The 24,827-nt window shown below is 41.8% G+C and overlaps 1 protein-coding gene across 5 annotated transcripts in view; it reads left to right on the top strand.

Moving 5' to 3' along the window:
* STARD13 (StAR related lipid transfer domain containing 13) overlaps nt 1-24,827 on the top strand; it is a 285,609-nt gene that overhangs the window by 137,320 nt on the left and 123,462 nt on the right. Inside the window, exon 1 of one of the 5 annotated variants that reach the window (XM_059467189.1) lies at nt 6,614-6,790. The exons of the other annotated variants lie outside the window; for them this stretch is intronic. Coding sequence (XP_059323172.1) covers nt 6,667-6,790 — 124 coding nt within the window. The 5' untranslated portion in view covers nt 6,614-6,666. Of the gene's footprint in view, nt 1-6,613; nt 6,791-24,827 lie in introns of those variants that run through there. 5 annotated transcript variants of the gene reach the window in all.

Genomic DNA, 24,827 nt, shown 5'->3' with positions numbered 1-24,827 from the left:
TCTGTTAAACAAGTTTAAATAGTAGTTGTGTGGCCAGTGATGAAGGTTGCAATATACTGATGCTTGGCAATATGCTGCCATCAGTCAGTAGCCTGATTACTTAAAAGGTGTGTGTGCAGAGAAGTATTTGCGTATCTGAAAGAAAGTTCTTACTCTCACAAGTAAATTCGTTTGGGGAACAATTTGCTTGCATTGTTGTTAGAACCTGCTGTCAAGACTGATCATGTTTTCCTGTGTAATCCAGGAGAGTTATAAAAAAAAGAAAGAGAAAAAGCTCCCAGGTCTCTGAACCAATATCCTGCTATGGTGTGTGCTAAATTGCCATTGACTGCTGCAAGGCAAGGCTTTTTTACACAAATGTTTCAATTATTTCTACTGTGATGGTAATAACAGTTGGAAGTTTAGAAAAGAAAAATTAAAAATTGTTGCTTAGACAAGGTCCCAATACAATATTAAGGAAATGAACACTTTGAGAGCAAAGAAAGATATAGTTTAAAACAATATATTTTTGTCAAGTGACTGAAGAGGGGGAGAAAATCAGACACCAGAAGCTGAAATGAGAAGAACAGGGGCAATATTCTGTGCTGAGACATTTTGTGTTTCAACATAACTGCTCCCTTATTCAAGGGCATTAATCACTTCAAAATTTCAAGCTCAACTCTAGTAAAAAACCAATGCATCTACACATATAAAATGTAGTTCACTTTCCCAGTTGCTTAATCATTGAAGCATTGGCTATTTCTACAGAGACTGGTTTTGCTCAGCACAAGACTTCATATCTTCAATGTAATATATTTTAAAGATGTCCACAGAGCATCTTACGAAAGGAAGTGAAAGTTTATTGGCACTTGGTTTGTTTTGTCCGTTCCTCTCGTCTGTTATCTGAGAAATGTGCAAGGGCTCTTGTGGCTGCAATTCTTCAGGATTTCAGCTGAAGCATCAGCTTGGTTGTCTGCTGTTCCATAGAAGTGCCCTGTTTACTCAGGGGGCAATCCATCCAATCATCATTTGAACCACAGCTGCCTCCCTCTTCCCTTCTTCACCATTCTCATATAACAGGAGGTATGTTATATATCTGTTATATATGTTATATATGTTATATATAACAGATATATAACATATCTCCTGTCACACAGGACCTTCTCCTGGAGTTTATAATGTCCTGTGACAATTTAGACTGTCTTAGTACAAGATACTGGAGAGGTAGAGGGGTTATTAAAAATAACCTGCAAGAGCTAGATATAAGCAGAATGCAAGATGGAGAGAAATGTGCACATTAAAGCTGGCCAGAATGTGAAAACCCTGCTGAGTTAAACCCAAAAAACCCCATTTATTTTCCAGAAACATATATGATTTCTCTTAATTTTTATTCTTTAAGAAACAATGGGTTTTGTCAGGAGGAGGTTTCCAGGTGAAAATTTTTGATTGCTGTAGAAAAAAAAATTTCATCCCACATTTACCATTTCACTTTTGTTCCCATTTACTCTGCCTTGATAGACACAATCTGGTCTATTGCATTGCATCCCAAATGCAAACACCCTGGCAGTTCTCTCTATCACTGCTCATTGCAGCTCATCCTGCCTTTATGGTGCATCAAGTAGAGGCTGCTTGACTGAAGTCTGAAGGCCCTTCCCTTGCCTCACCTATCTGTTCAATATTAAAATCTTTCTCCCCACAGCCTGTTTGTGTACAGGATCCCAGCTTTTGCTGTCTACTCATTATGTTTTCAAATACACATTTGCATGCCTTTGGTAAAAATGCCCCTCGTTCTTGAAAGTTGGTCCTCTGAATATATAAAGATACCACATTAACCTCCTTGGAGACCCTCTTGCTAACTCACTTTGCACCAGTGCTTTCAGACACTATTCTGGTGTGCCAGAAGTACCAGCAGTTACTACTCTGGCCAGTACTGTTCTATTTCTCTCTCATACTCCACCCTTCCTACCCCAATCAGGTCTTCTCTCCATCGGTGTCCTGTTTTATATTTAGTTTGCAATCTCCCGAGGACAAAGATTGAACTTTAGCTCCATCCAGTTTTTGCTTCCAAGCACTTTGAGAAAACAATTTGTTATTAATAATAACAACAATAAAATATCATCCTTTGTATGAACAGAATTAAAGCTTAATTTCCCCCCATGCCCTCCATGCCTGTTCTAGCAAGGGAGAGGGAGCACAGTCAAACAGCAGACACTTTTTACTGTAGTCTGTATCTGAGTGTACTTAGAGTCTGTTCACAGTGAATACTGCAAGAAGTTCCATTTATTTCAGCATTAATCATTGTGAACAAAAGTGAAAGAATTTGGCCCCCACTAATGAAAGCCAGCAGTGCTCTGCTGTTGGCAAAGTGCAGAACAACCCTTTCCCAGAGATTCACAAAGCTGAAATGAAGTAGGATGAACTTATAGGTGCCAATCTCTTGATAAATCAGAAAAGAGTGAAACTAATATATAACTTGTTCTCATTAAAGCTACCTCAAAATTATGATAATTTGTATATGTAAATTTAAAAAAACAAGGAGAGAGTGCCAGGGCACAAGCTAGAACATTTTGTCCTCATTCACAGTGATTCTTATTTTTCTCTATTCAAAATTCAAAATATTTGTTTGTTTACTTAGATGTCAAAGAGGACACCTACTCATATGCCCTTGGTGCTTTTCACATAACTTCAACCACAGAATTAGTATGAAATTCACCTGAGTCTGCTGTTAGGAAAACAAGCAATGGAAAACCTCAAATCTTTTCTTCCCTTCCAGTGGTAACCCAGACTTACAACATCCCACTCAGACCATTTAAGCTGTGATAGAAAACAAATTCCAGAGCTCTAGGACCCCCAAAGAGATAAAGACCACTGCTAAAGTTATAAATATTACTTGATGTGTTTATATCTAGGCTGTCTGAGCTACTATTTGAAGCTACAAAAGCACAGCAACACCATTTTGGGTATCGTGAATTTCAAGAATCTTCATTACAGTCAGTTCTTGAGGAATGGAATTAACTATAAAATTTGGCATTGCACTTATTAGCATCAGACCATGTAATTGATCTTGTCGATCCTGTAATTTCCTCTTTTGCTTTAGTATTACTTTCTAAGAGATACCAGGGTAAGGAGCCTGTGTCCTCTAAACAGCACATAGTAACCAAGGATGCACTCTTCCCACATTTTCCTCCACATGACATATCTTGTTTTGCTCTTCTGTAGGCAAATATTGTGAGGTGATAAAGCTAACAAAAAATCCTGACTCGTGATAATTAAAGACAAGAGGGTGGAAAGGAAAGAAGTTGCACTTTTATCATAGTCTTTCAGTAGTTTACAAGTGGCAAACCAATATGTAGTCCTGTTTCTCTTTCCTTAGGTCTGATTCTCTTACCAGGTGCATTGGAGTTAGTGTACAGTTACTTTACTAGGACTACATCAGGCTGCATAATGGAATCTGTAACAAATTAAAAACACCCCGCTAATTAGGGGCCAGAATACTACGCTGTGTCAATTAACTTGGTGTTTAATTACCATGGTGATTGGAAGGAGCTATAAATTGCTAAATATAAAATAAGTGTATCAGACTTCTGTGCCACAATGGCATCAGAGCATGGGTACAACTAGTTTAGACATTTCCCCAATATTTTATATGCCTTCAAGATTTAGACAGTACTTTTATTCCTGCCAATATTCTGTTATCAATGAGCAAAGACAAATATAATATTTCAACTTCTTTTAAGGCAGCTGGGAACTTTCTCCTTTTTCTTTATCATATACAGTGGTTTCATTGCAATTGCTCTGAAAAGAACCATTTTGGCAAGACTAATATCAAGCAGGAAAACGGTATATTCTGTGAAAAATGTGCTTTCCTTTTCTTTCCCCCAGAAATGATAACCATCTTGTGCTGGATGTCAGAATGCTTCAAGCAGGAAACACAAGTACTGATCAGCTGGCTACTTATACACTTAACCAACATATGCAAAATGTGTGAGAGACCAGAATTTCACCATCTTGTCAGGTTTTCTAACATTCTAAAAGGAAATTAGGCTTGTTTAACCTATGAATAATTCCTAACATGTACCCTCCTTCAAGCAAAATAGCTCTTATTGTAACTTCTTCTGCAGAATAGCTCTTAGTGTAACTGCTACTATGAGGTGTAATACATCAAAAATACTTGTGATGGTAATTAGACTTCTGAACAGCTGACTATGATTAAAAGCATAAAGTAGGAATAGGCCAGTTGCTGCATGAGATGTGTTCTCATTACTCAATAGCACTGTTTTCTTTGGGGAGAAAACTACGATATCTGATCTTGCCTCTGGATTCAGTTTTCCACAATAAAGTACCTGAAATCAGTAAGATTTTTGTCAGTGCCTGCCACAGAGTTTGGTCTAGGCTTGCCAGTTCATTTCTGTTGCTTATTATGAAATACAGCCATATCACTGCAGTTTACCTTAGTAACTGGTGGTGAGATAACATGGGATTAGCAATTGCCACTATCTAGTCACTAATTAGCTGCTTTCAGTAAACCTGGAAGTCTAGGGATATTTTTGATAAAGCGAGATCTTCAAAAATGCTGCAGAAGGGAAGACAATATCTTTTGTTCTATTGCTACATTCTGGCCATCACAGACAGCCACTGAAGAAAGGGATATCTATCTTCCAGACAGGCAGGGCACTCCAAGTTGGTGCATCCAAGTGTGGCTGCCAGAAGAGGACTGCTGAAGGTTGCAGTACTGGCTGACGTTTGTGGGTGGTGACACAGCAGTATGATACAAAACCTTCAAAACTGAGTTTATTATTTCACTTTTAGATTGTCTGTCACGGCTCATCTTTATAGGGCAGCTGAGTACAATATCAGGAATTAATTTCTCGTCTCTGCCTGGTTCCTAACTGATAAAAGCCTGTGGCAGTAAACAGGCATAGTAGGTCTTATGTACTGGTAATAGCTGTGTTGGTGAGAGATTAAATAAAGAGAGGCAGAGGTCAGAGGCAGATTTACTGCGCAGAGGAGCTGATTGTAGGAACCATAATCCTCTCTTCTCCCATTAACATCAGCAGGTGTTTGCTCTGGGTCATGGGATGTGGGAGTATTTACATAATTATGCTGTCTCCCTTCCAGATCTTGGATGCATCCATCCCTGGAAGGCATCCCTTTTCTCAGAAGTGTTTGTCCAGTCATTTGGAGGACATTGGAACTGCAGGCAGAGGAGTGACGTATAACATCTGTACAAGCTCTTGGACAAGCACAGAGTCTTCACTATATCAGCTAAAGTAGAGTAGCTTAAGATGAACCTTTTTAGATGAACCTCTTAAAAACAGGGACAAAGGAAAACAAATTCACACCACAAAGTAAGCAGAAGACATTATTAACAGTGGTAACATGGAATACATCTGTCTGCTTGCTTTTAGCTTCTGACATTACAGTAACAGTTTAAATCTAAACAAGAGGGGAATATCGATAATGTTTAACATGACTGCTTCACCTGGGCATGCAGCTCTTTCAGAGTAGGGCACTCCCTTGCAGGAACATCAGCCTCTGCTTTACACATCACAAATACTCTGCCAAAAGAGCAAGCAGTAAGTAATTGATTGTGACTAAATGGAATGAAGCGGCCATTGTCCTTCTCAGCTATCAGACTCTGCTGGAGGCACATCCAGGATAGGGAAGGGGACACTGTTAAAACAGTATTTCCCAGGGCACAGAAGAAGCAGAGACACAAAATGGTTTTCCTAAATGGGATAAGGGCCCTGCCATTACTTTCTGGCTAGCCTACAGATGAAGAAATCAGGATTCATTTTAGTCTGTGAAGTGTGCAAAAAGTGTCTGCCGGGGTTTAATTTTGAAACCTTTTGAAAAGTGCAAGAGCTTGTAAGAGAAGAAGTCATGCAGGGGGAAGGAGGTGGAGAGTAAGTGGGTGGCTTGCAGAGAAAGTGGGAAAGAAACAGGAGAGGCTGTGTTGCGAGGACTATGGCTTGATCTTGGGTGTAGAGTTGATGAACCTAGGCCTCTGAGAAAGAAACCTAATTTTCTTTCCGCAAAAGTTGAAGCATGGGCAAAGCACTTATTACAGCCTCCCGTGAAAAAGGCAGCCCGTTGCCAGGCAGGTTTTCTGTCACCTCGTGGCGGGTGACCCGTCCCCGGAGCGGCGTTCGCAGCGCTGGGGCGGCACGGCCGGGGTGCGGCGGGCAGCTCCCGGTCGCTGTCCAGGGAGCGCAGCGGCGGCAGCGGGAGCTGACAGCAGGGCAGCTCCCAAATGGGCTCACGGGCACAAGCGGAGTCAGGGAATTTAGGCGCGGGGCCGCGGGACGCGCGGGGTGCCGGTCCGTCGGTGGTGCCCGAGGGCGCGGGGTCCCGGTCAGGGCAGGAGCGGGGCCGGAGCCCGGGGCACCTTCCCCGCCCCGCGGGGGCCGCAGCGCGGGGGAGGACAGGAGGGCGGAGAGCGGCGGGCGCGGGACGGGGCGCTGAGGGAGGCAGGGAGGGAGCGAGGCCGGCGGCGGGAGCGCTGCCCCGGGGGCCGGGGCGGGCGGCGCTCAGGTGAAGGAAGGGCCGCCCGCCCGGGGCGGCGGTGACGCGGCTGCGGCGCGGCGGGGCTGCCCCGCGGCCCCGTGTGGGCGCCGCCGCCCGTCCCCGGCGAGGAGAGCGGGCGCGGAGCGGGGCTGCCCGGGGCGGCATGCGGAGCCGCCGAGGATGAGCAGCCAGCGCCCCTCGGCCAAGGCGCAGCTCCGGAGGTCGCTGAGCGAGCAGCTGCGGGACTCCACCGCCAAAGCCTGGGACTTGCTGTGGAGGAATGTCCGGGAGCGGCGGCTCGCAGGTCAGTCCCAGCCGCGCCGCGGCCGCCGCTACCTGCCCGGGGACGCTGAGGGGACGCCCCGGCCCCAGCATGAGGAGGGGTCCCGCTCCAGGGGCACGGCCGGGGGCGCCATCTCCGCTGCCGGAGCGGGGAGAGCCCGCGGCTTGGCCGGGCGGGACGGGCACCGGGCGGGCCGGGCTGCGGGCAGGAGCGGGGCAGGCGGGTCGCAGCCCCCGGCCCCTGCAGGCAGCACCTGCCCGGGAGCCGGCGGGCAGCGCGGGCTGCTCACACACGCATTCGGGCTCGGGGCTAAGCCGCCCCCTCGCTCCGTGTCGGAGGCACCTTCTGAGCGCCTCCGAAACGAAGAGAGTTGGCTTTGCCTCCGGGAAGCAGGCTCACCTGCTCCTCCGATCAGTGTTGTAAGTCTAACCAACCAGGTTGGTTCCTCACAGGGTTTGCTTTGCACAACTCCCAAAGAAAAATGGTCTGTTTCATTTCAGATGCTTCTATAGCTTCAGGTCACCTACCTGCTCTGGCAAACCGGCCTCCTGCAGCTTTTCCATCCCCAGGTGGGGACCAGAAGGGCACAGAGCAGGGCAGGTGCTCCGGGAGGTCGGGTCTCATTTAGAGCGCTGCTATTGCAGCAGCACAGTGGCTTTATGCACACAAGCATACACCCAGTGTGTATTTGTAAAGTACTCTGTGAATTAGAAGTTCTAGATTAGAATATCTAGTATGTGTACATGCAAGTGCAAAGTAGAGTTATTATACTAGAAAGTGATACATCAAGATTTATGAGCAGGATCATGTATAATGAAGTCTAATTTATAAAGATGGATTCCTCTGTCACATCCTACAGCATTGTTAGGAGTTTGGTGACCTTGCCTAGGGCACTGTGACATGCTGTGTTGTATAATACAGAGGTAAATTATGCAGGTTTTCTATGTCTGCAGCACATTAGTTCTTATGTACATACAATTAAAGTAATAGATAAAAATGGCATGGTAGTTTTTTTTGAAAAATTAATCTAAACTGGGTAGCTTCAATAAGGAATTACTAAAACAACCTATTTTGTAATATTATGGTTAACCAAAATACTAAACTTTAAAGTTTTTAATTTTCTTTTAAGTCCCTTTTTCCTATTTTGATAGCAGATGCCAGCAGACATTCAGCAAGGATTCTGTTGGCTATTTTTTTCTTTTTTGGTCAAAGACAACTATTGCTTGATTGAGCAAAGAACCTGGGCAGGCTGCCATGATACTGTAGCCAACTTCTTAAAGCAACTGGGTATTAAAATTGATGGAGTCAAAACTTTTTATTTAAGGTGGATAGAATACTAATGTCCTGGGTTATGCACCGCCATAATTTAAGTGCTATTCATAATACTCTGGTAAGACACTGATACACTTGCTGTTTAATTAAATTACTTATCTGACGACATAATGAAATGTGTACAAATGTCTGTTGGTGCCAGATATGTCCTCTTATTCTGTTGCTTTTCTGTCTCTAGCATTTTTGTCCTTGTTTTTATATTTGTTTGTTGTGCTGACCTGCGTAGCTGCAGCATATATTCCTTGGTCTCTTCTTCCAGCTTTTTTTAATGAGAAGGCAGGAAATTTAGGCTGATCTAAATGTGTCAACTATTTGCTGGTTGCCAGCCCAGCTTCTTCTCCATTGCAATGGATCTGATCCCAACCAGGTAGATAGTTATACAAGTTCCATCTTTTCCCTCAAAGTTGCCGTTGTATTTCAGCTCTGACTGGCAGTCAGAGCAGCAGTGTAACTGGTAACTAAGGTTCAAGAGCAGTGCTCAAAACTAAATGCAGTTTTAATCATTAGTGTGCTGTCATATTCTAACTGTCAAGCCAAATAAAAACTTGTGATTAAATCCTTGCTGTGATGATACTTTTGCAGGCACTTACATAGTTGCTCTTTTGCTTTGCTTTAGTCTTTTATCTCTTTGTTTAGGATCAGGACACCAGTTGCCCAAGATACACCTGTAAAGAAAGCAAGCACATTTTTGTAATTCATAAAAATTATGTACTCATTAGGGTTGGATGAAGTGTTGGGAATTCTCCAGTATAGTCTCCAGCTCAGAGCAGGATCAGCACTGGGAGCAGAGCAGGTTACTCAGGGCTTTCCCCAGTGCTCCTTGGGAAGACTTTCTGCCCTGGCATCCAGGCTGGAGCAGAGGGCAGCAGGGCCCTGTTGGGCAGCAGGGGTGTGAGCTGGAGAGAGGAGCTGAATCCTGGCTAGAGCAAGGAGAGAGCTGAATTTTGACTCAGCTGCTCCCAAGGAGGCAGAGAGCATGGCTGGGTTGCTGTGGAAAAGTAGGTTGTGCATAAAAACACTGCTACAGTGTGCTCCTTCCTTCCTTCCTTCCTTCCTTCCTTCCTTCCTTCCTTCCTTCCTTCCTTCCTTCCTTCCTTCCTTCCTTCCTTCCTTCCTTCCTTCCTTCCTTCCTTCCTTCCTTCCTTCCTTCCTTCCTTCCTTCCTTCCGACACTTCCTTCCGACACTTCCTTCCGACACTTCCTTCCGACACTTCCTTCCGACACTTCCTTCCGACACTTCCTTCCGACACTTCCTTCCGACACTTCCTTCCTTCCTTCCTTCCTTCCTTCCTTCCTTCCTTCCTTCCTTCCTTCCTTCCTTCCTTCCTTCCTTCCTTCCTTCCTTCCTTCCTTCCTTCCTTCCTTCCTTCCTTCCTTCCTTCCTTCCTTCCTTCCTTCCTTCCTTCCTTCCTTCCTTCCTTCCTTCCTTCCTTCCTTCCTTCCTTCCTTCCTTCCTTCCTTCCTTCCTTCCTTCCTTCCTTCCTTCCTTCCTTCCTTCCTTCCTTCCTTCCTTCCTTCCTTCCTTCCTTCCTTCCTTCCTTCCTTCCTTCCTTCCTTCCTTCCTTCCTTCCTTCCTTCCTTCCTTCCTTCCTTCCTTCCTTCCTTCCTTCCTTCCTTCCTTCCTTCCTTCCTTCCTTCCTTCCTTCCTTCCTTCCTTCCTTCCCTCCCTCCCTCCCTCCCTCCCTCCCTCCCTCCCTCCGCCTTTGCAGCAGAGGTGATGAGCAGCAGCCTGGCTCCTGGACAGGGCTGCTCCACACTGTCTCCTATTCAGGACAGATCCGTGGTGCCCAGCAGCTCTTAGTCACTTTTTCTGATTCACTGACTGGGATTTGTTTTTCAAACAATGGGTGTACCGTCTACAGTGCCAAAAAGTGCACCCTCGGGGGTGTTTTGTGCTTTTTGTAAGTTTTGCAGAGGTATTTACACTGTTTCCACTATGCTTATGGTTTAATTTGGAATTGACAAAGTGAATGGGAAATGTACCAGAATTTTAATTCCCTGTGGGGGCCTATTTACCTGAAGGGTTGTACAAAATACTTTTGGTTTAACGTAATCCTGAACCACTTTGCCATTATTGAAAACCATTGTTTAAGGAATTTGATTCAGGTATTTAACAAATCCTCCTACAGTGATCACCTAAAGTAATTCTGAGATCCCTGTTCAAATCATAATCACCTGTTACAGTAAAACACAAGTTGCAGTTCTTACATTCCTTGAACGTAAGGGAAAAGTGACACCTTCTACCTGGCATTCTTTCAGTTACTATACACTAAAATAAAATTAAATTTTAATTTCATTTTTAAATTCAGTACTTTGGAGTCAGGAAACACCAGTGTTAAGGTGTTTTTTGCTGTATTGCACAGCCCCCCTCGTAGGGTAAAATTGTCATCACTGACGTGATTGACTGACACAATCACCTAACCCTTTTTGTTGCTCAGAATTTTTCAGCCTCATTTACTGCAGAAAGTGATGATCCCTGTTGCTGAATCTCTTAACTTAGAGCCTTCTGTTCTGCAGCTTTCTGAAACACTGGACTAAGCACTGAATTATAAATTTCCTCAACTGTTCATGAGCCTGGTGCTTGCATATGTCATAACATTAATGTTTCAGTTGTTCCTAGTAGCTTCAAGGTTACTTGTTCCCATTTTACAGATAGAAGCAAGAGCCAAAGTGAGACTGGACCCCAGGAATATCAGCTCTTGAGAGTTAGAACTTGAATTATCTACTTTGGTATTCAAATTATGACTCTCAGTAGCTGCTGTTGCACAACATTTTGAGCAAATCAGCATTTGGGTCTAACTGTACTGCACCCAGAGAATTAATAACTTGCAGGTTCTGGTGGTCCGGTCAGATTTTGTTTCACCTGGTGTACAACAATGAATGGAAGGTGCTCTGCCACTGGGGCAACATTTACTTGTCATAGTCACAGAAACCTGGGTTTTTCTGTCTCCCACTGCATGAGCTTCAGCAGGGCTGATACGTGACCACACCCCATCATCGGATAGGATTCTTGGAAACTGCATGCGCAGATGAAGATGAGACTTTGTCTTACTACCTAGCCAAAAGAGGACTGAGTTAGAATTTAGCAGGTGACTTAAATTCTGAGACTTACTGAAGGTTGCAAAATTAATTTTGTGACCCTAGCATTCTTCTGATAAGAGAAAGCTTTGCCTGTAGTTTCTGATTTCAGCTTTTAGCTGTTATTTAGCAATCTACACAGATTGCTGTCAGGATTTCTTCTCTGTAAGGCTGCCTCCATTGTGTCTGTGGCATAGATACCCCCTCAGTCTTTCTGACAAATCTCTTCTCACCTGAGCTTCGTGTCCCACAATCCTTTGTATGTTCTGTGTTCTCTAAGAGATTAAATCCCTACTTGATCTCCTCTAACTCTTCTGGTACAAAATCTCTCTTATCTATCCAGTGACATCCTCTCTACTGCCTGCTGCAGCTGCCCTATCAGCCAGGGCACCCTTGAGCACTGTTCCAGCTCACACTCAGCTACAGAGCTCTCCAGGAGCAACTGCCTGGCGTGGTTTGGGGAACAGTTTCAGATGCTCCCACTCTTTTTTTTTTTTGGCTTGGCTGTGCTTTGGGTAAAAGGAATTTGGGATCAAGTTTTCCACCACACCTCCAGTGGTTTGCTCAGACTGACATTTCAAACTGTTTTAACTTGTCCAATTTTGGACAGATTTTTCAGGCACCAGTGCTAAACTGACTCTTGAGCTTCCCCTGTGATGTTGCAAGATTTTTTTCCAAATGATGAAGCACTGAATGTCTCAAATCAAGTAGAATGAAAATGTGTGGTGCGACAACATACCATGGACTAGTTTTTTCTTAGAAATGCATTACCTGAAGCTCCAAAACTGAAACAGGAATGAGGCAGGCTTGTGAGTAAAAGAAAATCCCTAGGAAGTCTAAAGAAGCCAAAATTAACACCTTTAATTGGAAAGCTTTACAAGTCCTACTCTTAGGTGTCCTTAACTGTTCAGGAGGACCTTATAACTTGAATAGCATCTACAAGTGTCTCTTCAGATATGACTGAAATACATTTATATCAGAGATGAAACTGAACATTATCTGATGTAGGTAGAAAATGGAGAATAATTTGTCCAGCAGAAAGTAAATGTCACATTCAGCATGTTGAAAAGATGACAAGGCAATGCACCCACTCCTCTCAAAAGTCATTTGTGGTTGGTTTGTGGGTTATTGTGATTTTATTGGATGCAAATAAACAAATCTAAGTTTGTAATTGCACTTCAGAAAGCGTGGTGCTCCTTGGCACCTGCTGATCTGTTGCTCTTGGGGAATACAGAAATGAAAAATGGGTTTTAAAAAACTAAAACTAGTGGTCACAACCAGAACTTTGTGAATTTTAGCACAGTTTTCTGAAATGCCAGTATGGAGACAAGAGCAGCTATGTTTCTGCAGCCTAATTAAAGAACCATCAAATCTATAGCTTTCTCATAGTTTTTTATTTTCATTTATAATTAAACCTTTTCAGAACTTGTTTGTGAAGTTTTTATTCTACAAAGCAGAAGTTTATTTTGGGGTGAAGTCACTGGAAACCCCAAAGGAAATATGTGTACCAGGCTCCCAGGCCCTATGAGAACCCCTGAGCAAAGGCAGATGTCTCAGTATGGGATCAACATTGATTGGTATTATTACATTAGTGAAATTTATTCTGAATTAAGACCTTTGTGCAAATGCAGATTAATCTACCTTAAAGCCACTCATGAAACAAGTGGATTTTTTTTTATGAAATCATTTTGGAAGATCAGTTTTAATTAAGGAGTATGGGAGATGCATGTGTGAAAAATGTGGTATTTGGTGGGCATAATTTTATGTTCTATTTTAAAATCATGCACATAACATTTTTAGAAAGCAAAGTAGAGATGTTGCAGTTGTGTGTCCCCACCAGTGCACTGGAGAGTACAAGATGCTGATTCTCATGTATGTTGATAAGATGTATGTGTGTAAATTCCTCCCTAACCCAGCCCCATCAATGGGAAAAGACTGTCCTTTGTCAAGGAGAAAAGTTATGAAAGACATTCTTTATTCATGATGGAGTGCTTTAGGGAAGAAAGAAAGTGACTTATGAGTGATTCATTTGGTCAGGCATGCCAGGAAATTTTCTGCTCTCAGTCCTAAAGAAAATGTAGTAGCCAAAAAAGTAGTCATTGATCTCATAAATTAAATTAATTGTGCTGTAAATTCTCTATTAATGTGAGGAGGGGGTTTTGATTAGTTTAATAAAGTATGAAGAGGCTTTTCTTTGCACCTATGTTTTCTGGGTTATGTCAATATCCTGTAAGTTCCATCTCCTTCCCCAGGCACTCCTTGAAGGCCAGTGGTTTGAATCTGAAAAGGGGGCAGTGGTGGCAAAATACCACCATTGTTAGTTCTGCTGCTGCCAGGCTCTCATGACCCTCAGCAACAAGAAGTTAATTCCAGAAGTACAATTACAAAAATACCAATATGCTTGACCTGCCAAGTATTTCTGTATCAGCATGAGACTGTGAAGGGGGGTGATGAAGGACTCCCCACTGTCTCAAAGTCCAGAGAAAGATGGATTTTTCTCATACTCGTTCCTGTGGCTCTTCTGCAATTTGCCATGTAAGATTTGGAGTGATCATGGAGAGGTTCCTAGGGTGACAACAGCATTCATCTTCTGGTTTTACATTTAATACACAGATTTGTATTTGAATGGGTACTGCCTTCATCAGAGAGAGTTGTATCAGTGATTATTTTCCTAAAAGAAATTCAATTTTGATTACCTAATTTCCTGTCAGTAAGAGATACAAATCTCAGCTGATAAGATGGGGAATCAGTGCTGGCAATAGAACTGGATACCATTTGAGTCAGTCAGTTTCTATTTGATAGCTTTAAAAAATGTTCTTGACAGGTCTCCTTCTTCCTGGAGCTTGTCTGTTCACAGGTTTCAGTGACACATTAATCTTTAGAAAGTACACTTCTTTTTCCTAGACAGTTATTATGTCAGTCCTTTTTGCAGTACAGTTTTTTGTTTGGTTTGGGTTTTGATTTGTTTTTGTTGGTTTTTTTTCTACTGGCTCTCCATGGTTCCTTGAGCATTCACAAGGTTCTTTCAGTTCTCAGTAAACAAATATTTCTCCTTTTTTCTCTGCACATATACGTGGCCTCAGCTCATGCCATCTGCAGATGCTTGTATGTGACAAGAAGAAGGCTGCTACCTTGTCAGTTCTCTACACTGTGACTTCATGGAATATTCCTGTAAACATTGTACTTATCCTGGTGTTTGCAGACCAAATATTGGAAACAATTCATAGTATATAACACAATACTGTTGAAGTTCATGTACGTTTAGATAGATGCAGGTTTTGGTGCTCATATTTTCCTAAGATATATAGGAAATTATGTAGACTAATAAAAATACTTAGTTTATTTGTCTGACATTAAACAGTGATGATGCTTTTCCATTCCAAGATTGCTTCTTTATATCAGTCATGGCATCTTAAATAATGTATCTTCTCAGTTATTTCCTACTGGGTGTTTTTGTATTTATTCATATGACTGAAATCCTATAGGCTTCTTTCATATCCCCATGCAAGTGACTGTGTGTATAATAATAGCTATGCCAGAACATTTATATGGAACATTTATATCCACAATAAACTTTCAGCTGCCTAGTGAACATCAGTAGTCTGTTGGTGGCTGGCCAGCAAATTCTGAAACGTGTGAAATTTCTGGACTCAGGAAGGCACTGGAGACTGGACTCCTATTCTTCTGCTTTCTCAGCTACAGTAGGATGTGGTGTTTAGTTTCAGGAATCATGAAATCCCAATTCTGAATTTTGTCTTTTTGCTTTAATGAAAAAAACCCTTCAAAATGTCCCATATTGTCATATTTCTAGGGATTCTGAGAACTTAGGTGACTTAACAATTTGATTTTGTACAATACTTCCCAGGCATTGGCCTTGTTTCACTGCAGTGCTTTGACTCACATTTGTCTTCTTATATTTTGTACTTCTTGGATTTCTTGAGAGACAGATGTTCTATTTTGCTCTTCCTTATTTCTTTTCTTTTTCTGTCATGCCATGGCCAAATCTTGTGCTGCAATATATCAAAACTCCTTTAAAAATCATCTCCTTGAATAACAGTTAATTGAGAAACCAGCTTTCACTTCTACTTAAGCACATTTGCATAGCAAATTTAAAAAGAAGATGAGAACTTCAGAGTCTGAAGAGCCAAGAAAAAACTTCATTTTGTAAAATGTCTGTTTCCTGTAAACATCAGTAGCCTCATGATTTTAAAGAAGTGGTGCCTGTCTTACAGTCTTTAAAATTTGGGTTTGCAAATATTATTTTCAATTAATTAAGAATTTGTGATATTTTCGTTTGATTATTACAGGCTTAAAAATATGACATTGTAGAAGGTTGACTGACATCAGGGCATCAGTTGTCTTGACTGACATTAGGGCATTCACAAGAGAAGTGCATTTCTGTCGCTCCTTTGCACATCCTGTTTACAGTTAAAAAAGGAAAATATTTTGACAATCAGACCATCCTGGTGCACCCTGTACTGCCAATAAGCAAAGGCTGAATGCACACAGATATGTGTGCAGCAAACAGCTATGCTCCAAGAAGGGATCAGGAACACCTGGAATCCATGGCCCTTGGTTCCAGAAAACACCAGGCTTCAACAATCAATGTAATTACCTTACAAGGCATCCATTTCATGTGAAACTCCCTGCCTGTCATTCCAGTAGAGGGCAGTAATTTACATACACTAATGTCAATTAGCGTGCGAACCCATCTGCGTCACCCAGTGTCAGACACAACAGCTGGCTTTGTTAAGGCAGTGCAATATTCAAGGCATCCTCTGTCCTCAAGAACAGAGTGCCACCCAGGAGCCCTAGCAATGTAGAAATAGAACAAAATTTATGAGAATTAAAGAACAAGATGTTTTCAGCTAGCTTGGTGATCAAAACTAAGAATACTCTGCTGTATATAATCACCAGAGTGAATTGCATTTCAATGGACTGTTTCATAGAGATACTGATTTCTTCCTTTGTTGTTGTTGAACAGTAAGTATATAGAAAAGATTTTCTATAAAACCTCTTTCACAGAAGTCATTTTTACAGATCCAGCAACATGCTGTAGCACAGTGGAAGAGGAGGCACTGGAACTTATAAATGTTGGTTTTCTTTAAGCTGAAAAAGATTTGATTCATAATCTATTTCAAAACACTATGAATTAAAATTTATATTTACCAAAAAGTTGTTTAAACCATAGGTATTTCTTTAGATGCAAGACAAGTTCATTAACTTGAAAATAGCTTGCTTAATTTTATAAATACTTCACAAATTTTACTTGTCACAGATGTAACATAATGTGGGGATAATTAATTTCTTCTGTTGCCTGAGCTAAATGAATGGCACTGGTGCTTTGATAAACCAAGGAATTTTTTTCTGGAGAGGGCTGGTTTTCCAGGCTATGATGATGCAGAAGGGCACTGAACCTTCACAGGTCATTTAATACAGAAGCACTTTAAAAGACAGCCACAAAAGTGGAGTATTGGTTTTGTTACAGAAAGAATTTAAAGGGATATTGCCTCAGAACAGTAGCATAGTTCAAATGTACCTTAGATCACGTGTAGGTCTGTCTGAATTTGAGCAAAAATTAGTTTGAAATGTCTTTGTGTATGGTCTTCTGTTGCTGCAATTTATGAAGAAATGTAGGGTAGCTGCATAGGATAAGGGTAAGGTAGCTGCATAAGGATAGCTTAAGAGAATGGAGAAAGAGATAAACCAAAACCAAAGCTAGAAATGTAATGTGTCTCAGTCAAAAAAAAAAAAAAAAAAAAAAAAATTACACACAGTATTAAAAAAAGATTCCTAAAGATTTAGGAACCTCCTGCATTGGTTCATAGCTTGGACTTCTCTAAAGTGTGTTGCACACATGTGTAAATTTGTGTTGGATTCATTGCATGAAGGAGTGAGGACTAAGCCTTTGTCCCAGTCTTTAGATTATTTTGGATGTGCCTCTCATTCCAGTGCTAAATATACCTGTGTTTTCCCATCCCTGTCCCTCTCATCCTGGTCTGAATGGCACGCTCTTCCACGGCTTAACCAGAAAAATGCTGTAGCAAATTATTTAAGACTGAGTCATTTATGTGTCCAATGGCTGCTGAAATGATATGCAAATGGCATCTCATGGTCATGATCATTTTAAGAGGTGTCTTTAACATAAGTATAGATTTTTATTGAAATAAATCAATTTTACAAGGAGATTTCAGCCATTGGATTTATAGTAAGAAAGAAACTTTTTATTTATTGCATTAGAAAGACCACAGCTGGGAATGTACCCATTAATAGACACAAACAGATGGATTCTGACAAGTCTGTGAACTATTCACACTCTTTTTTAGCAAATATTTTGCTACAATCCCAACTTGCAAATGTTACTTCAGAAACAAATATGTAACCATCTATCTCAAGGCACAAAACTAAAGAGTAACATTAAAATATTGCAATTTCATTATGCATATGATACTCATTTGAAACTTAGGAAGTAGTGTTTAAAAACATTCCCAAAAGATTGCCTTGGTTCAATAAATGCTTTAAATTGTAAATAAAGTCATAGAATCATTTAGACTAGAAAAGACCTTTAAGATCATGAAGTGCAAGCATTAACCCAGCACTGCCAAGTCCACCACTAAACCATGTCCCTCAGTGCCACCAACACATCTTCTTAATACCTCCAGGGATGGTGACTCCCCTAATTCCCTGCGCAGCCTCGTGCCTAACAACCCTGTTGCTGAAGAAATTTCTCCTAATATCCAATCCCCTAAAATTCCCCTAGGGTATTTTGAGTCTGCTCTCTTTTGTTCTATTACTTGGAAGAAAAGTCCGTTCCCCATCTTATTACACCCTCCTTTCAGGTAGCTGTAGAGAGTGGTAAGTTCTCTCCTGAGTCTCCTTTTCTTCAGGCTGAGCACCCCCAGCTCCCTCAGCTGCTCCTCATAGGCCTTGCACTCCATACCCTTCCCCTGCTCTGTTTCCCTTCCCTGGACGTGCTCCAGCACCTCAATGTCCTTCTTGTAGTGAGGGCCCAGAACTGGACACAGGATTGGCGGTGTGGCCTCACCAGGGCTGAGTATGGGGGTACAAACACTCCTGGCCATTGGCCTTCTTGACCACCTGGGCACGTTCTGGATCATGTTCTGCTGCATGGGGTCATTGTGACCCGAGTGCAGGACACTGCCCTTCTCCTTGTCAAACCTCACACAATTGGCCTCAGCCCTTCAACCCTTTCTGTCCAGATCCCTCTGCAGAGCCTTCCTGCCCTCCAGAAGATTAATGCTCCCACCCAGCTTGGCCTCACCTGCAGACTGACTGAGGGTGCACTCAATCCCTTGTGCATTTTGTCAATAAAGATATTAAGAAGAACTGGCCCCAGTACTAAGCCCTGGAGAACACCACTGGTGACCAGCCACCAGCTGGATGTAGCTCCATTCTCCATCACTCTCTGGGGCCAGACATCCAGCCAATTTTTTATCCAGCAAGGCGTGCACTTGTCCAAGTCATAAGCAGCCAGTGTCTCTAGAAGAATGCTGTGCTAAAAGGTTTGAAAGGCTTTACTAAAGTCCAGGTAGACAGCATTCACAGCCTTTCCCTCATCTGCTAAGTGGGTCACCTTGTTACAGAAGGACATCAGGCTGATCAAGCAGAACCTGCCTTTCATAAACCCCTGCTGGCGGGGCCTGATCCCCTGGTTATCCTGCACGTGCCACGTGCCAGCACTCAAGATGGTCTGCTCCATAACCTTCCCTGTAGTTCCAGGTAGAACTGTAGTTCCCTGGATCCTCCTTCTGACCTTCTAAGTGGGTGTCATGTTGGCTAATCTCCAGTCAGCTGGGACCTGCCCACTTGGCCAGAGCTGCTGGTAAATGATGAAAAGTGGTTCGGTGAGAACTTTTGCCTCAGTACTTTTGTGTGGATACTATCCAGTCCCATAGACTTGTGTGTACCTAAGTGGTTGCTGACCATTTCCCCTGGGATTATGAGGGCTTTATTCTGCTTCCTCAAAGGCAGAGAGGCCCTGCCAAGATATTTTGATAGAGGGCTGGGCAATCACGGAGTTTAATATGGAGTTTAATAATGGCAAGTGCCAGATTCTTTTGTTTCCAGGTGTCTGGTGAGCAGAAGTCCCCCCTTAGAACAAGGACTAGTGATTGTGAAACTTTTCTCAGCTGCTTATAGAATATTTTTTCTGACTCTTCATCCTGTTTGGGTGGTCTACAGCAGAGTCCCACTAGGATATCTGCCTTCTTGGCCTTCCTCCTGCTTCTTCTCCCTGACTCAACCCAATCATCATTGGCATCAAGTTCTAGATAATCAAAACTCTTTCTAACCTACAAAGCTATCCCACCACCACTCCTTCCTTACCTGTCCTTTCTGAAGAGTCTATAGCTACTCACCACAGCACTCTTGTTGTATGAATCATCCCCACATCCCTGTGATGGCAACTCTGTCACAGTTTTCCTGCTGTACAATGGCTTCCAGCTGCTCCTATTTGTTGCCCATGAGAGAAGGTAAATGTTCATCTTCAGAATAGCTCACTAAACAAAGTAGCAGAAATTAATTATACAGTATATAGCTCAGCTGCTAGAGGAGTTGGTAGTTAAAGAAAAATGATGGGTAGTGGCCTGCTGGGTAACAGTATAACTAGTGACTCAAATCATGTACTTGCAAGAAAAACCAATGTGCAGCACACACTTCAATTGTTAAACATTAATTTGTAGATTTAAACTTTTATTCAGCATCACTGTATTTCTGATATCATAGGAAGGTAAAAATGACAACTGATTTCTCTTTTCTGCATTATTTATTGCTTCATTTACTTTTAACATATCTTCTCTTACTTTTCTTAGTTGAGAATTTTCAAGCCCCATGACAGCATTGAGCCTACCAGCTTCTTTTAAATAAACTGGGAAACTTTATTACCAAAAAGACACAGTGAAAATTCAAAATGTCAGTACTGACCCTTAATATGCATAACCAAACATACATACATACATTGAGCCTCCACATGAATTTCTGCCACATGGCGAGGTGTTTGGGACTTGCCCAGTTTCTTTCCTGGGAAGAAACTTTTACAGCTTCATTATCAGCTAAAGATTTGGATCATTTGTTTTCCTGCCAGTCACTTTGAGGAAAATAAAGAACTTCTCTAAAATCAACAGAAACACCCTGAATTCTGATGTAAGGATGGCTTGATCCACTCATCATCCTGATCTGACCCACTCCATCACTCCTGAACATAAAGAAACATTAGTCCACAGAGAATCAGAAACATAGTTTTATATCAACTTGGCAGATAAGTATTTTTGTAATTACATTTGCAGTCTCTGCCTATCCCTAACAGCTCCAAGTGCTTTTGTTTCAGAACCAAACTGATAATTTGATTATGGTCTGATTTCAGCAGAGCACTTAAATGCAGTATAAATTTAAATTATTAAATCTTCAAATCATGTGGACTAGTCTGTTTTGTTATATTTAACTTCGAAACCAACAGTAGATTCTTTTAAAAAATATTATCTGTTAAACCAGTATGGTTGGATATATGAGTTCATCAGAAAGAGGAAGTTACCAGAACATCCATATTTCCAACATATAATACAACAGAAGATACTATACCTAATCTCTTTCAAAGAGAGGACAAATACATTTCAGAATCTAGGTTAGACAAGACAACACCAAATAAAATTGATTCTGACACATCTGGTTTGTTTTATACAAAACCATAAACATGCGTAGTTACTAAACGGCCTAAGCTGTTTCTTTGGAAGGCACCCTAAAAAACAAGGACAGCAGGACAAGTGTTTACAAAGCCAAGGCATATACATTAATCGTGGCATGGCAGAATTTTAAAGAAACTATCAAATTCAGAGGGATTATAAAACAGCTGGGATGAATTGTAGGTAGGAGCTGTTTTAAATCTCTGGATTCTAGGTCACAACAGAGGCTGTAACACAGGGCACTCACTTGCTCTTGTATTCCTTTGCATTGCTTTCTCTGAAGGGAGGATTGTGGCTTGTGCAGGGCTGGAACCATTATCTCTTCTTTTATGGAAAGCATCAGTTGGTGCAATCATTAGGGATCTTCAAACTGGGAAGAAGAAGTTTATTGCTGTGACAGATCGGGCAACATATGGAAGGAAGTAAGATGTTCTCCAGAGACAGATTAAGTTTTTGCCAAGGCATTTTACTGAATTTTTAGAAAATAAACAGGTCATTAATTGACTCCAGATTTAGCTACTGCAAATTGTGCAAAGATGCTGCAAACCAGATGCTTTCCCCTATTTGTTTTTACAACCCTTTCTATTTATAGATGCCCTTATTTGATGACTTATTTCTTTAATAGAGGGCATTGTTTTACACCGGAAGCCTCATCTCAGTTATGCCAGTAGATGCCTGACTAAAACATACATGTTCACACAATTGCAGGGATGAAACACTCAGCAATAACTTAAGTAGGAAATAATGAGTAGGAAGATTTAATTCTTCCCTGGGTTTCTTAGCACATAACTATTTTCAGCCATTCTCTATGCAGACCCCGCTAATGAAATAGTAGAGGCAGGCTCCTATCCCAAGGACAGCATCCTTAGACTTGTCTTGCCAATGAAGGTGTGAATACAGTCCATGTTGGCATTCCTCTGGCTTCCCAAGTTGTGTGACACAGCTACTGATGTACCTGTGGCACAGCCATGGATGTATCTGTCAGCCCTGTGGGAGCATAGCTTCAACTTGAACTGCAGAATAAGGCTGGATCCCAAATGGGAATGTAGCAGCCAAGTCAACGAAGATGTGCCAACTGACAGAAATACTTGAGAAAAGAAATATTCATTCCTTTTCCACTTACACTTCTTTTAGTTTTCAGAATGCAGGTTCTATTTTATGCTATATCCACACAGTCTTGATTCATGTTATAAATAACATACTGAGTGAAAAGCATCTGCCCTGACTTGAAAGCCGTGAGTCTAGTGGGGATGCCTTCTAAAAGGATTGAGCTAGTCACACCAGGTTCTTTACAGTCAAGACAGAAATAGGAACCTCTGAAAGCCAGTCCTGTCATCCTGAAATAGGTGTGTGAGACAAGGGGAATGAATTGCCCTACGGTGGTGCTTATTTCTTGCCATAATCCTAGCCAAGTGACAGCACCAAAGACCTTCTTGCAGTGACAGACTGGGAAAAGCCATCTCTTCAGCTGCCACCTAAGTGCCTTTGATATGGAAATCAGTGAGCCACTAGTAGTGGAGAAGTTTAATTTTAGAGATTGCAGCTCAGAACATCTCTGGCTTCATTTTAAAGTACCTGCTCAAGTCAGCAAAGCAGGAGATGGAGCTGATGAGGCACCTGAGACTTCAGTGGCACTTGTATATGTGCTTAAATGGACGTGTTCTGACAGTAAACTGCCAGTGTACCTAAACCTTGCATAAATGTATTTCTTCATTTCCAGTTTATTCTGGGGAGGCAGATTTACACAATGTGAATTACACATCTTTAGAAGACATTCTGAATTCATTGTAATAAAAGCTGCTTGATTTTGCTTGTGAACCCTAACAGGCTTAGCTGAGCAACAGGGGCAGCAGCCATGCCGAATTCATTATGCATGTTTTAAAGTGCATTCTGAAGTTCACTTTTCAAACTAGTAGATAGTTACTTGATGTATGAATATTTATTTCTCTGTGTCCTCAATCAGCACAAAAGTCCATCAAGGCTCAGGTACCCTGTTTTTCACAACAGCTGCTGGTGAATGCCTAGGAAAGAGTATAACAACATGACAAATTTATGGTATGACCTCTTAGCTTCCAGGTTTCAGTAAATAGTTCTTTGTTGATGTTGTTAGCAGGGCTGCCAATTAGTAGCAAAGTAAAAGGGAGGTTTATGATGTGACTGTGCACTTCCTAGCTGAGCTACACCTAAGCTTGTGAGACACGCCGACTGTTTCCCGTTGGAAATGTTCTGCAGACGTGTAATCCCTCACATCACAATTGCTATTTTAAAAAGTTATTTTCATGTCATTTCCAGGTGTCATGGTCAGAGTTGCCTCTGTGTCACTAGTCTGAGCAAAGTGAAGTGCCACTAATCTGAGCAAAGTGGGAACAAAGTTTATTTTTAAAGCAATACAGGCTTGAAAGCAAAACATTCAGAACTCCATTTGGTTTTAATTTATCATCCAACCTATTATGTTTGGTAACATATTAGAAACCAGTGAGCATATTATTTTTCATAAGCTCCTCAGGACATAAAAGGAGAAAAAATAAAGACTGAAATACGTGAATCTCTGCTTCATTCTTTTGCAATTCAAGAAGAGAGTACATACGAAGTACTTTAATGCCAATTCCAGTCTCAGCTACATACGTGCTAATCCTGAGCACTTACAGGGTATGTCATGAATTCTGGCTTGGAGCAAAAGAACTCCACAACATCATGATCTTGAAACTTCCTTCAGGACCCAGTTTTGCCTTAGTTTCATGTCCTTATAGCTAAGAACAGCACTTGCCTGTCAAAATCTGATGGAACAAGAGGCAAAAAAAAATTAGGAAACATAAAGAGGACAAACCTTCTTCACAGGTCAGGTGCAATTTCAGTTTTGCAATATTTTATTGCCCAACTGAGATACTTCAAAGAGGTCTAATGTCCAGACTGAGGAAACCAACCTTCCCAGAAAGTCAGAGCTTTTCAAGTGCATTGGAAAATAGACCCAAGATGAGTAGTTCCTTTTGAAGGTTTTGGCCAAGGAATTTTTCCAGTAAAACTGCATTCCATAAACATGGAGCAACAGCTTAAGTAGACAACAACAAATGAGGAACACCATGAGGCTGATTTCAAACAGAGCTGTATATTCAGACAGTGGGACAGGGAGAAAGCCTGTGAGAAGGATGTGATAGGATGCCAGGATAAACATGAGAGCAGACAGCAATATTTTCATCACTCTGTAATTGAGAGAGTAAAAAGAAATTCTCAGCTGGAATGGAACTTATCAACCAACTCTCTTGGTGTGCCTATTTTGAGCAGAGGGGGAATCAACAGAGGAGGAATCTTGGTAAGTGGCTGCTGGAAGAGGGTGTGCAAGGGAGTGTGTGAGCTAGGGGAGAAAGGAAGTACACCTGTATTGGGGACTGGAAGAGAAGGAGGAATGTTTGCTGGGAAATAGTTCATCTTGCCTGCACTGCTGAAGGTTCTAGGCTTTTTCTGGCCCTTCCTGTACACTGGAAGCATTGTCCAAAGGGAGGCTATGAGGAAAGAGAGCTGCAGGCTGCCTGCCCTTTTTTTAGAAGGAGCAGCAAGGCGGCTGGAAAGGGAGCTCTGGGAAGCCCTCTCCTCTCTGTTGGTCCTGCTATTTGGTAGGTTTTCACTCTGTAAAAAAACCAACAACCTGCAGCATTATCCAGTGAGACACATCAGCTCTGTGGTGTGTATTTAGCACAGTGTGAAATGTGAGTGAAAAGAAGTATGCAAGAAATATGGAGTCTAAAAATGAAATGCTTATATTAAGCATAGAGCAGCTGGTTGCTAGAAGACAGAAAATCCTGTCCAGGGACTTGTCCAGTTTATAAATATCAATATTGTAAACTGTCCCACTACTGTTTTATTGTGAAAGTTCTGCCAAGAAGTATTTGGGGGATTTGTTTGGGTTTTTAATTATTTTTTTAATTAAAAAAAATACTATATGTAGCTTATAC

The sequence above is a fragment of the Ammospiza nelsoni genome, chromosome 2 (assembly GCF_027579445.1).
Source record: "Ammospiza nelsoni isolate bAmmNel1 chromosome 2, bAmmNel1.pri, whole genome shotgun sequence".
Taxonomy (NCBI): domain Eukaryota; kingdom Metazoa; phylum Chordata; class Aves; order Passeriformes; family Passerellidae; genus Ammospiza; species Ammospiza nelsoni.
This window is presented reverse-complemented; position numbering and strand designations above follow the sequence as displayed.